At 44.6% G+C, this 13,183-nt stretch overlaps 1 protein-coding gene across 1 annotated transcript; it reads right to left on the bottom strand.

Annotated features, from left to right (window-relative positions):
• Positions 1-5,522: 5,522 nt before the first annotated feature.
• GCSH (glycine cleavage system protein H) lies at positions 5,523-11,832 on the bottom strand (the record flags this gene model as incomplete). Its single annotated transcript, XM_079541599.1, has 5 exons — positions 5,523-5,620; positions 6,214-6,345; positions 7,607-7,670; positions 8,882-8,961; positions 11,712-11,832. The coding sequence occupies 5 exons, from the start codon at positions 11,830-11,832 to the stop codon at positions 5,523-5,525; spliced, it is 495 nt and encodes a 164-aa protein (XP_079397725.1).
• Positions 11,833-13,183: the final 1,351 nt, after the last annotated feature.

The following is a 13,183-nucleotide window of genomic DNA, read 5'->3' as shown; positions in this document are numbered from 1 at the left end:
GCAGGAAATCCCCCCTAGTCCCAGTGCATTTCTACCAAGGAGACCTTTCTATGCAATATTACCGTGCACCTGGTTTTTTAGGGGTAAACTTGGTTGGTATCATCGCTGTGTTGGTGTGTTGTGTGTAGAATATTCTGTTAAAAGTGTCACTAAGGAAACCAAGTCTGAAGTAGTGTTAGATTTTGAGGCTCTGTTGTGTCCACTCTGACTTCCCTAAACCAAAAGCACAGTCTGAGGAGCAGTAGCAAGACAGTATTTCATGGACGTGCAATGCAGGGTCGTACACTGTGCTTTCCTCTACTCCGTGTCACCTTCCAGGAGGAAGCACTGCATTACCATCATGTTTTCAAATGTTGTATCTTAGCAACAAACCAAACTGTGCTGTACTTTTACTGTCAGACAGCTCACAGGTGTGTTCTTAAAGCCCTTCAAAAGCAGTGGGCCCAGCACTGTTGGATTACTGTCGAGTCCTGTCTCCAAACTGCCGCATCCCAGGCATTTGTGTGCACCGTGTAAGTGGCTCAGTGGGCAGCACTGAGCAGCAGAATATTCTGTATTTTCAAAAGGCCAGGACACCCCAGCTGTGCCTGGGTGCAGATACCTGCATGTGGGGGACAGGAAAACTGACTGCCAGGCAAGAAGTTACTTTTCTTGAAGCCATTTCAACAAACCTGACTCCTCCAGTATAGTGTTGAACTGCTGCTCTTGGTAATGGAGTTGCTGTCTGTTCAAGACAGTGTAACGTGCGAGCTTTTATTGTTTCCTTGATTTACACGGGCTTTGTTGACGGAAGAATTTGTTCTAAATGTTACTACTCTGTTCCTTTTGGTTGCACTTTCTTCTGCAGTGTTGATCCTTCGCAAAGCAATGTTTGTTTCTAATGTTTGTGAAAATAACGTAATATCACCGGAAGTTCAAAATCAACTTTTTAAATAATGCCTTGTAACGTAGCCTTATAGCATTCAGATTATTTTCCACCAAAACGGCATCTTATCACTGGTTGTCACACCTATTTATAAACTTGTAGCTTCTCGATGTCATTAAAGGTTAAGAAAACAAGTTGTGAGCATGTGGTGAATATAAAACCTTGTATTTTAATGGGCAGGCTGTGAGTTCCTTTGGCTGAGGGTCTGAATTCTGTTCTGTTCTGTCCATGCAGGGGGTGATGCACTGCCTACCTGGAGACAAACAGCAATCTCCGAGGTCTCCATTCAGAATATTCTGAGTGTGGAGCTGGGTTGGCAGTCTGCTCTGCTGAAGTATAACCACTTCTCAAGAAGATAAGATGAGATTATCAGTTGGCATAAGTGCGTGTAGCTATCTTTATAGTCTTGTATCTTTAGCACTGTTGCAGATAAAGGCAGTGTAGCAGCCTGTAGTCCAGAAAGGGATGCCTGTGTTTTACCTGCCTGTGGTTTTAATCCTTTCCAGCTCAGCACTGCTGTGGTCAGCAGCACTGAACCATTCTGTGCAATTGAGCATTCAGCTGCCAAACCCCGTGCTAGTATGGAAACAACAGTCTGTCCTTTTTGCAGGAGGGCAGAGAGGGGCTCTCAAAGCAGGAAAGTAGGAGATATGTGAATAGTAATTATTTTACTGCACAAAAAATAACAGTTTCAGTTTTCTAGTGCTGAAGGGCCACTTGGTCCAGGAGGAGGGTTTCTAAGCCTGGTGTATATTGAGCACTAACTGTGGTAGAGCTGTTTCTGCAAGGAGCACACTCTTTCCTCCAGTGGCGATGCAGAGTTGAGGCTATTTAACTGTCAGCTAGGTGAAGCTTAAGGACTCTTCCAAATACGCTTTTTCTGACATCAGAATGACTGCCTGTTCTTCCTTACAGCTCTTCACTTGCACAGGTATAGGTAGGAAGGAGGAGGAACTGGCTGTGCCAACTGTGAAGTCTCTTTTCAAGACTTAGATTCTGTATCAGAAATATGACTTTAGATCACACAGGATCACATGTGGATGACGTGATCCTTGTGACCACAATATGGAAACTAGACAGATTCCTTCCAAGGCATTAAACATCATCTTTCTACGTTGGCTAACATATTTACCAAGCAGCCTGATTTAAGAAATGCTCCTTAGTCTAATGGAAGGCAGACAAAACATTTCAGTTGTAGCTGAGGTGACTTTGCCTTGGTAGCTGTAGCACAAGTGGGGCAGTTGGAACAGGCAGGAATGGCCAAGAATACTGAGTTCTCTGTCATTTTCTCTTGATCCAGCCCCCTGCAGTGAAGAAGGGAGAGCGTGATGGCTGAAAAGCAGAAGTACTCATGGGTTCCAAGTGCTAACTCATCCTCCTAGCTTGTGGATTGATTTTCATGGCTAGAGAAAGGTAGAAGTGCTGTACCTCCATTAAAATAGCCTCTGAGAGAAAGCCACTCAATAGCATGAATAATTGAACACTATAAACAAATGACAAATAAAACAGCCTAATAGCAGGGGATGTTGGATGCTTGTACTGCATTAAAATAGGTTGGGTCTGAAGTGACTGAATTATGCTTTGTCAGGAAGAGAGGGATATCAATACTGTAAGGGAAAGTATCAGTGCAGATACCACAGACTGCATTCCCCTGCCAAGGAGTGCTTCCTTAGGGCTGTGTCCCAAGCAGCCTGGGGAAAGTGCAGCAGAATCACACTGAGGACACTCCTAGGCTGCTCTTACAGTTCATCTCTGGCTCGTGCCATCTAGAGCATTGTGTGCAGGCTTACCGAGCAGGCTGCTGTTGGCTTAGTGGGAGCCATCACACTTGGAACTTGGTATAAAATTGCAGACTCAGGCTAAATGCCTCACCTCAACAATCTGACAAGGGTGGCAGGATGATGGGCAAGATAGAATGAGTGGTACAGTTCTGTGAGGAGTGCCTGTAAACATTTCCTGTGACAATTTTCAATATTTTGATGTGTTTTCAGGCCTTGAAGTTGCCCTAGGGAGCCGGCTGGCGCTGCAGCTGAGTCACTGCGGTACCTGGCCGCTTGCACGGCTCCGTTGCTCCATCTCTAACGTGCTGAGCGCCACCGCGTGGGTGAATTATACAACTCCTCCTTTGAGAACGATAAGATTGAGATTGCCCTGTAGCCGTCTGATAGCCTGGAACGCTCCGTTCCACCTGCTGGAAACTGTGCTACCATTCCATTAGGCACCATTCTTAGGCTTCCTTCTCTTCACCCAGGTTAGCAGTGCAGGTGCTGATGTTTCCATTGGCTCTTGCACTGCAACAGAAAAGCCTCGTGTCTTTAGTTGAAGAGCTGAGGGTCGCTCTGGAACAACTTATTGGTACAGTGCTGAGGAACCAGCCTACAGAAAGATCCCAATTCCTGACCCACCAGTACAAAGCAGCAGCAAAGAGACTCCTGACTGCACAACAGCAGCTCTCTGGAGACCCCAGTTAAGGGGAGCATTAGAAACTCAGATCTGCCACGCTCCTAATCTAATCATGAAAGGCTTAGGTAATTGTCCTACAGCTAATTTAATGGCAGTGAAGTTCACATTGTCCTTATTTTGTGTTCAAAACAGGCTCCTGACAAATTAGAATGATATTTTCATACAAACATGTTTCCAGCACTTAGGTTAGCATTATACCTAGCATACTATTTAACCTTTCATCTTTATTACTAAAATTAGATGATAGCTTGCTAACAATGCATAACAGTGCTTTGTACCCCTGTTTAACATGGCGTGATGAAAAGTCACGATTAACGATCTACACAGACAGCAGTACTGGGATGTCACCACCTCAAAACACCAATTATTATTATTTAAGTGGTCTTGTTTTTCCAGCTTAATACCATTTGCTTGTATTTTTCTCTCTGTTCAGAGTAACAGATAATTTGCACTCATATGCACAATGGGTCACGATTCAGATGGAGAGGCAGCAATTCACTGTGGAAAAAAAAGCAAATTTTGAGATATGCAGTCTTTTCAGATAAAAGCCTTCCAAAGTAAATATGGATTGAAAAAAAATCCATACTTATATGATGATGTGAACTTATATGATAGTGTTAGATAATCTGAGAGAGAAAGGGGTTGGTATTTGTGAAACAGAAAGGAGATGTGATGACATAATTAACTCCTATGATATAAAGAGACATAATTATTAGTTGTGGGAGAAACATGGAAATCATGATTTCCCATAAAAGTCATCTTCTCAATGGGCCTGTAATATTTAGTATCCAGTACTTATGAGTGCTAAGTTCTGAGGATCAGGACATAAAAAGCCACAGAGAAAGTGGTTATTTTGTTTAAAAAAAAAAAAGTCTCCTTTATTCATTTTCTGTAGGAACATGCTGGTAAGCATGTTTAATTTCTCCCTCAATTTACACAGCACTTAGTCATAGTCCAAATCTAAAATACATTCACCCCATTTTATTTTGAAGAAAGGCATTCATTACAGATCTATGTTGGCAGACTTTGAATTTATGCTGCTGCAGTCGGGCTCCAACCAGTGCATGCTGGCCTAACTGAAGCTTCTTCCTGATGATGGATGCAGCAAGGTTGTGGGATGACTTGAAAGCTAGGAACTCTGCTTGAACAGCATACATCAAACCTCCAACAGAATTCCACCTGTGTCACCCTATGTGGATTAATATCCCCCTACTTCCCTTCAGAGCAACTGAGAGGCACTTGGTTTTCTCTCCTGATTTGTGCTTGGCTTCTGATCACCGTTTTAAAATCATGTTTTAAAAAAAAGCTGTACTCCAAACCTCTGCTGTGCTATTATGGTTTTGTAAGACACAGGTCTGCACCACTCAAACCTTTAGACGTCACATCAACGTCGACTATGTGATTGTGGAGCCATTAAGGTCAAGTCTAATATAATTAGTTTACTGGTTTGCAAAACTGAAGTTTTAGTTTCATTCATTCATTGTCTGTCCTCATTACAGCAGCATGCGTCCATGATCTCAAAGGCACACATGACTGCATTATTTACTGAAGTGTTACTGATCACACGATAGGCACGTGATGTAGAATTCCCTGTGACACATGCAGTGTTTACTTAGTCCAGACAAAAGAAAATACAGCCTAAACAGTGCACTCAAGAACCTAGCTAAATGATCAGTGCAGAGTTTTGAATGGTAAGAAAGCGCAGTAAATCAGAAAACAAGGAGCATACCTTTGTAAAGACAGAATTATTTGAATTTATTAGTTCTTTATGTTTTCCTTCTTCAGTTTACTATGTAAAGAAGTAAAAAAACCAACATAATCATGCAAAGAGGTAGTTGGTCGTAGTTTTTTTGGCATAATTCTTGCAACTATAACTAGGTCAAAGTATTAGGAGGTTAGGGAGGCACTGGGTTTTTCTGTGTCCCAAAGTTATATAAAAAATCAAGCAGTCTAGAATAGAAATCCCTTACAAGTGTGCACATGTTAAACATTTTATCACTGCAATTATTTATGGCATGTGTATGTGAACATAAGTGATACTTTTCAGCTTGCCAAAACTCAATATTCTCTACTTCAGTGATCGATGACAGACTACAGTGAAATATTTTATATGGGTTTATTTCATTATTCCAGCTCAGTCCTCAATGGATTTTATGTATTTCTCATAAGCATCTTCACTCATCAGTTCATCAAGTTCAGCAGGCTTTTCCACAGTCATCTTGATAAGCCAACCTGCAGTTTGGAAGTTAAAAAGAACAACACTTGCAAACAGCCTGCACCAAGGGTTCATCCACGACAGCGCCGAGGAACAGCAGTCCCACCACTCATACAGAGCTCTGTCACTGTTAGAATTAAGGGCACCTCCTCTGCAGCAGAACAGCATTGCAATACTTTAAAAGCAAACACAACAACAAAACCAAACAAATAACCTGAAGGTGCCTTCTGAGTCAGAGGGGTTAGTTCAGCACTGTCTCTGACAGTGGCTTTAGGAAGGGACTGTCAAGGAAAAGAGCCTGACCACCCAGGATCATGAGTTGTTACAGAATCAAGAATGAAAAATACCACCAAGGGAAAGAGATTTAAACTAAACCTCAGTACCTCTGCAAAGAACACACTGCAATGAAGTTGTCAGCAAAGGCAAGACTACAATACTATTATTATGCTATAAATTTTATTGGGCTTGAACTATATTCAACATAGTCAATTTTAAGCCTCCATACCATTAAATTTGAAGAACTAGGAATGACAGGCCTATCTGTGATCACAAGCAACACTGCCAGCATCCAGGTGGCACTCTGTATTGAATGATAAAAACAACATCTTACCATCTTGATAACAAGATTTATTGACGAGCCCTGGGTTGTCTGCAAGGGCAGCATTAATGTCAGTCACTTCTCCTGTGAGAGGAGAGTAGAGTTCACTAGCAGCTTTCACACTTTCCAGTGCCCCAAACTCATCTGAAATACAGAACAAGATTTCACACTTTTAAGAGGAATTCACAAAGCACTCGAGTTTCAATCAGACATTGCAGCGATGACCTGTCTGTGCAGCAGTGCCTTGACACTGAGGGAGGAAAGCTATCAAAGAGTGGAAGTCGCCAACTCAGCATCACTGAGCAGCAGCACTGAGTCCTGCAGGGAAGTGGCATAGCACTGGCTAGCTGGCTATTACAGGAGGAATAGAAATTTCTTGTGTTTGGCTAATTCATTGGCTAAAGCCCTACAGCGTGGTCTGACGCAGGGTTAGAAGGAATCCCATTCAACTATTGCTGCAAGACTTCTAAATAAGCCTTCTATTTACAGTGTAGACCTTTTTAATGCCAAATCTGGTTACAAAATAGAACTTGAGGAGCTGGCTTGTTCTTCAGCAGCACTATCAGCTGTTACATTGCACTCACTGGAAAACACTCATTAGTATTCAGAAGCAGGGTGCCGGAACCACCCAGCTGCTCTGCTCTCCTTTCTATTTCATATGCAGTTATGGAAACAGGGCCCGGAGCAGCATTAGACAAGAGCAGCTCTAAACCATAAGCAAACAAAGAGGCTGGGGAACGTGGAGCAGTCAGAACAGCAGACAGAGAACAGCACGTTCTGGGAAAGCCTGGGATTAGAGTAGTGCTGCAAGCGGTAGAAAAGAGAAGTGGAAATGAAGTTCCTTCAGATAACGCTACAAGTTGGTTAATTAGAACCCGAAACAGAAAACTTCTGTAAAGCATTCACCATTCAGTGTGATAATAACAGCTGTGGCCTCAGCAGCCTGATGCAGAAGGATGGGAAGAAAAACTGCTGCTTCACCTCAGTACATTTACACTCTCGTTCTGCAATGCCTGAAGCTAATGACAATCTTTTCTCAGTGCTGTGTATAAACAGGGACAGGTTTTTCCTTTCTAGCCGTTGATGTTCACACCTCTTTAACACAGAAGATTACCTACCTGAAGCAGGTAAGTGTTTTAAAGCAGCATATAGGTAAAAGTATTACAAAAAACATATCTAAAAATGTTTGATTTTAAATAAAGATCTTGAAAAGTAGATACTTCCTACTATCATGCATGGTAGCATGCATTCAGAGACTTCGAAATGAAAGCTATCATCTCTATTCATAGAAATATCTGCTTTTATTTTGCATCCAGATGAGTAATGGTGTTAACAAACATAAAGATTACTTAATAAAATTCAACTTTGATAAGAAGCTAGAAGTAGAACTAGAGCTGAAACTTACCATCTTTATTCAATTTTGTCCCAATTTCTGGAAGACTACAATAAACAACGTCTCCTAATGCTTCCTTAAAAGAAAAACAAATGCATCAAAGCTTACAATAAAGAAACTGTAGGTAGGAGTTATCTGACACAGTAACTCTAGAAGCAACGCAAACAAGTCACCTCGCTGTGTAAATGCAGATGTTATTTAAAGATCGTGCATTTTTCACTTTTTAAACACTTAACTTGAAAGAAAACCAAAATGTTAGGTTATAGTGACCCAAATGGCAAATTAGTTGTTATCTATTATGATGTTAATAACCCTCAGGCTGAGCTGCAAGGCATGTATCTACAGATTTATTCAGGCAGAACAAGAGGAGCATCTGCTTATTTTCTCAGCACCAGCCAGCACAGCACGTGTTGTGATGGACAAAGTTCCCAACAGTTTTAGGGAATTATCCTTGTGGCACAAGGCACAGAAATGTCACTTGAAATCAAATGCAGCGATTCCTCTCCAGTGGCAGCTCAAGAGCTGTAAGCATACAGCCTGTCCTTCCTGACTGAACAGGAGCCTTACCACCAGAAGAATCAGCTCGACTGGAACAGGCTCCTGCCTCTTCAGTGGCAAAGGTACCATATTTCACAAGAGCCCACAGATCTGACGGAGCAGTGGTGGCATTTACAGAAAGCAGATTACAGGAAATGCTGCTTGTCCTAACACTAATTCCACTTCATTGCTAACTTCCCATGCTAGAATTTTCACGTGCACTAAATCTCCATCCTGAATTTGCCTGTGGCTACTCCAAATCACATGCTTGCACCAGATCAAAACAAAACTCCAAAGGGTCCCCCTACCTCCACTATTTTATACTGAGAAATATACACTGTTACACTTCTGTTTGGAATAGCTTTTTAGCCAGAGGAATTGCACCACATTCACGTTCAAGTGGAATCTGACCTGAAAAGTGCATGGCAGCCTCTTACTACAGCCACACACTCCCAAGGCCTACAGAACTGTGGCAATAAATGCAGTTTTAAATTCAGCTGACCGTTAAGTTTCCATCACACTCAGCTTTCCACAGGCTTGATCTAAACCGGTTAAGAATCTATCAGAACGCTGAAACAACGTGCACTTCTCAAATAACGTGACAGTGCCAAGTCCACAAATCTCATCCTGTGTGTATAGCATATGCAATTACAACAATAAAACAACAGCAGCTATCCAAAGAGCAAGGACAAGAGTATGGGTAAGTAAATATTGCAGGCTTGGGTAGGAAAAGAGAGGGTTGATCAATACCTGTGCAAAATTGCTGATTCCTACTGTTCCAATGCCATTTTCAACTGATATCCATTCATGCTTGTCTGTGAATTTGCGGGCTACAATGAAACAAACTTGAAACTTCAGAAATAAGTGGCAAGTTGCTGGCTTAAATGCAATACATTGAAGTTACAAACCCTGCTGGTTTGCTTTGCTTTCCCCTGAGGTTGGCGCTTTGTTTCCCCACACCCCCCCTTGGAAAATACTCCAAACAGCAAATGCAATTTGCAGAAGCACTTTGTTCTGCTCAGGACACACGTAGTGACACAGCAGCAGCTCACTGTGGGGTTCTGCCTGACAGCCTTCCTGGTTCCCGTGCAATCATCCAGAGACTGATCAACCATGGGGGGAAAGTGAATAGTTCTCATTCAAATGTAAAATACAAATCCAAAGCATACATGTTTACTTCACTCACAGTAACAGCTTTTCTATGATGCCTTCAGGTCTTTCCCAGCGTATATTGTGCTTCTTTCCCAGGAATAAGAAGCTGCTGGCAGAAGGCCAGCGTTAATGACAGTTAAACAGTGTCAGCATTGCAGCATCTCATTCAACAGATGAAACAAAGCCACCAGGTGAAGCTGCAGCCTGTCTGCGCCGGGCAGCTGAGTCCCTTCCCTGCCCTGACATCTCCTCTACAATCTACTTCTCCCATTTCATGTCATCATTGATATATATAATATCAGGCACAATAAGTATAGGTGAAATTAATAGGGCCATTCAAACAGGAAACAGTTACCTAAGAGAATTTGCTGTTAATACTATTAGAACAACACTCATTCTGAATAGTTTTAAGATGTGCGTATGTAAGACTGTTAAATCTTTTCCACAGCAATCCTGCAATTCTGCATACAGTGTAGGTCTGTAGGACTCAGGGCTGCTCATACTGTATTTTACCAGCAGCAGTTATTTTTATATTCAAAAGAAGAAATTGAAACAGTTTTCTTCCTGATACATCACACCAAGAGCTTCCAGCCTGCTTTGTCCTGCTCCTCACATGCAATTTTCCTCAGCAGTTCTTTGGGTTTTCTTCAGTTTTTAAATTTCTTCTCCACGCTCCCTTCTTGCACCCCTCCAATCACACAGGGGATGTTCCACAAGTTGGGGAAGAACTTAAACAGAGTTTCCTGGGAGATACGTGCCAAAGTAGCACAGCTGGGCCCTCCTTCTGGGTCCCAAATCCTCTTGGGCTCCTTGCACCCCCTAAAGAAATTCAACTTCCAGAAAGCCTTATTTCTTAGGCTTGCATATGACAAAAAGCAGAAATCCTCACTTCAGGTCTGTTAAAATCCTCACGCTAAGTCAGTACCATTCTGAGATGTTTCATTTATAGTGATCCATTTACAAGAGCTGAATGTGTGGAAGAGGTAAAATGGTCTCTCTCTTATGGCAGCTCAAGTTTTACATTCGTATTTATTGTGGCAGCACAATATACAGAAGCAGAGCACACAAAACAGACTGAGTAAAATGCTAATAATGCATTTCCCCATGCAGCATCGCTCAAATAATAATAAAAAGACCACAGAATTTCATCTAGCGTTATTAATATCTACATAAATCTCTCTGGACATGTTCTAATGAACAGAAGAAACCAAATCGCTTTAGGTCAATGCATTAACCCCCAGGTAATAGGGATTTGATTGGAAATGAGTAATGAACCATGAGAACAGAGAAGAACGCAGAACCTCAAGCCCCCACTGAACATTAATTAACATTATGCACATCACAGAGGAGCCAGCCAGCACCTTTCTATGTGGGACAATAATATTGTGTAAGATTTGTTTTAAAGGGCAAGATTACAGGGAAGAAAAAGACAAGAGATAAAAATTTCACTGCTTTGTTAGAAATTGACACGTTCTTAGCAGTCTGAAATGCATGTATGCTTCTTGTAGGATATTTTTCACAAAGAAAAAGGTTAAAATGAGAAATTCTAACCATGTGGCAAAACCCACGGTAAGTAAAGTTCAGGTCAAATGAGAAAGAGTTAATAAGTAATCTCAAAATTCGAACTTTGAGCTTACGTGACTGGCACATGAAAGAAATCAAAACAGATGAATATATATATCATATAGGAATATGCTCATATATATTCATAAATAATGTCAGAGCACAGCAAATCTCTTCCGCAAGCGTTCTTTGCCACAAGAGCATCTCCTCGTACTCCAGCTTCATTCATTTCAGCACGGCTTTGGTTTCAGCTTAACGAGCACATCCTAAATTCAGACCTGCCTCTACTTCGGCAATGGACACCTGCGAGACACCACCTGCTGCTCAAGTGCACGAACACAGCACAGCAGCTCACAGCACACGCACACCTCCACACCTCAGCGGCTGCACTCGAGCGCTCAGACCGATCCCGGCTTCCCTTCCGGCACGGCTCAGCTCTGCTGCCCGCCGAGGGATCGCTCGTCTTTGCGCACCGGGAATCGGGAGCGCATCAGCAGCCCGGCGCGGAGGTTCTGCCAGAAGCACGGCACAGCACTGCTGCTTCCAGCCATCTTGAGGCACCCTGCCCGGGCAGCTCTGCCCTTCCCGCCTGCACGAGGCAGCTAAGACACAACACAAAGCGCTTCTGTGCACGGTGTCCTTCCAGGCCCGCTATTTAAACGCGCCGCGCCCGGGACAGAGGAGCCCCGGCAGACCTCGCGCCCGGCCGCAGAGCTCAGCGGTAACGCGCAGCTGCGCGCCCGGGGCAGCCAGCGGCACCCGCAGGATTTGCCTCCGCTCCTCACAGAGCGCCGAGTTGCGCCGCGCGAGGACGAGCGGCACCTCCCCGCGGCCGCCGGGCCCACGCCGGCGCTCCCGCACTCACCGGACAGCAGCAGCGAGCCGGTGCCCAGCCTCCGCGCCGCGGGGACCCGCGGCCGTAACGAGAGGCGCGAGCAGCGCGGCGCCAGGGCCGGCCCGAGCCGCCGCAACGCCAACCACGCCATCTTTGCCGGCGGCCTCGGGCGGGGGCGGCGCCGCGCCGAGCTCCCGCCTCATGGCGGAGGCGGCCGTTGGAGCCCCGCGGCAGGCGGGGCCGCCGCGTCGGTGCGGCGCGGAGCCGTCCGGCTGCAGCGAGCGGGGTGGGATCGAGACCCCCGTGCGCCCTGCTGCCGGCCCTGCGCTGCCCTGGGAGATAACGGCCCTGGGGGCCGGCACCGCGCTGACCGCACCGCCGTCTTCCAGGGATGCTGGGCAGAAAGCGAGCGCCGTGAGCCGAGCGATGCGACGCACGCTCGGTGCTGAATCACTACAGGTGCAAAGCCCGCAGGCGGTGCGCATGGGATGCTTTATTTCACGTTTCGTGCGAGTTTTTAGCTACAAAGCATCAGTCTGCAAGAGTTTGTTGAAGGCTACGTACAGCGTTCTAGTCAGAAGCACAACAGCCAAGTGGCCGTTACAGCTGGCAGTTACAAAGGACGATCTTTTGCACGCTAACAAAGCAGCTTTTCGTTACGGTTGTCCACTAATTGCTGACGGGTTGCTTTGGCTGATCGTTACAGCCCGTCTTCTCTTCCTGCTTACATTTAATCCCAAAGAAACCGAAAAGTTTCATGAGCATTAAGTCCACGATTTCCTCCTCTTCTGAAGCCTGAAATAAGGACAAGAGATCAGTCAACAGGCGGGCAGGCCAGGAGCAGATGCAGCTCCTGCTGGAGGTAGAGAGAGTTGCAGGAGTAGATCTGCACTCCGTACCATAGAGGTCAATTTTTACTCTAGGCAGAGCACGGATCGCTTCCAAAGCCGAACACCATGCAGCTGCATTCACCAGTCTCAGGTAGCCTGAGGGTGTGCATGCTGCTGAAGAAATATTGACTCTGTCAAAGGCTGTGAAAATGTAGCTACTGGAGCCCAGAGTTCACTAGCTGACTGCTGTGCAGGTCATAGAATCACAGAATCATTAAGGTCAAAGAAGGCCACTAAGATCAACCCACCCCTACCTGCCCATTGCCCACATCCCTCAGTGCCCAATCCCCATGGTTCTTTAACACCTCCAGGGATGCTGACTCCCCAGCCTCACTGAGCAGCTGTGGCACTGCATCACCACTCCTTCTGAGAAGAAATGTTTCCCTATACCCAACCTGGATTTCACAAAATGCTATCAATACCTGAACAGATCAGGAGCTTGGTGACATTGTTAAAATGAGCTGTAAAGTCCTTATCAATTCTGTAGCTGTTTTGGTACTGATTCCAATGGAGCTGGGGCTCTGGATTTAGCATGTGAATGCCAGGCTACAGTTCTTAAAGTCTGAACAGAGACTCATCTGAACAGGAATGGACAGTGTAATTGTGGAAAAT

The sequence above is a fragment of the Tetrao urogallus genome, assembly GCF_951394365.1.
Source record: "Tetrao urogallus genome assembly, chromosome: 12".
NCBI lineage: Eukaryota > Metazoa > Chordata > Aves > Galliformes > Phasianidae > Tetrao > Tetrao urogallus.
The sequence above is the reverse complement of the archived record's forward strand: the minus strand, read 5'-3'. Positions and strand labels throughout refer to the sequence as shown.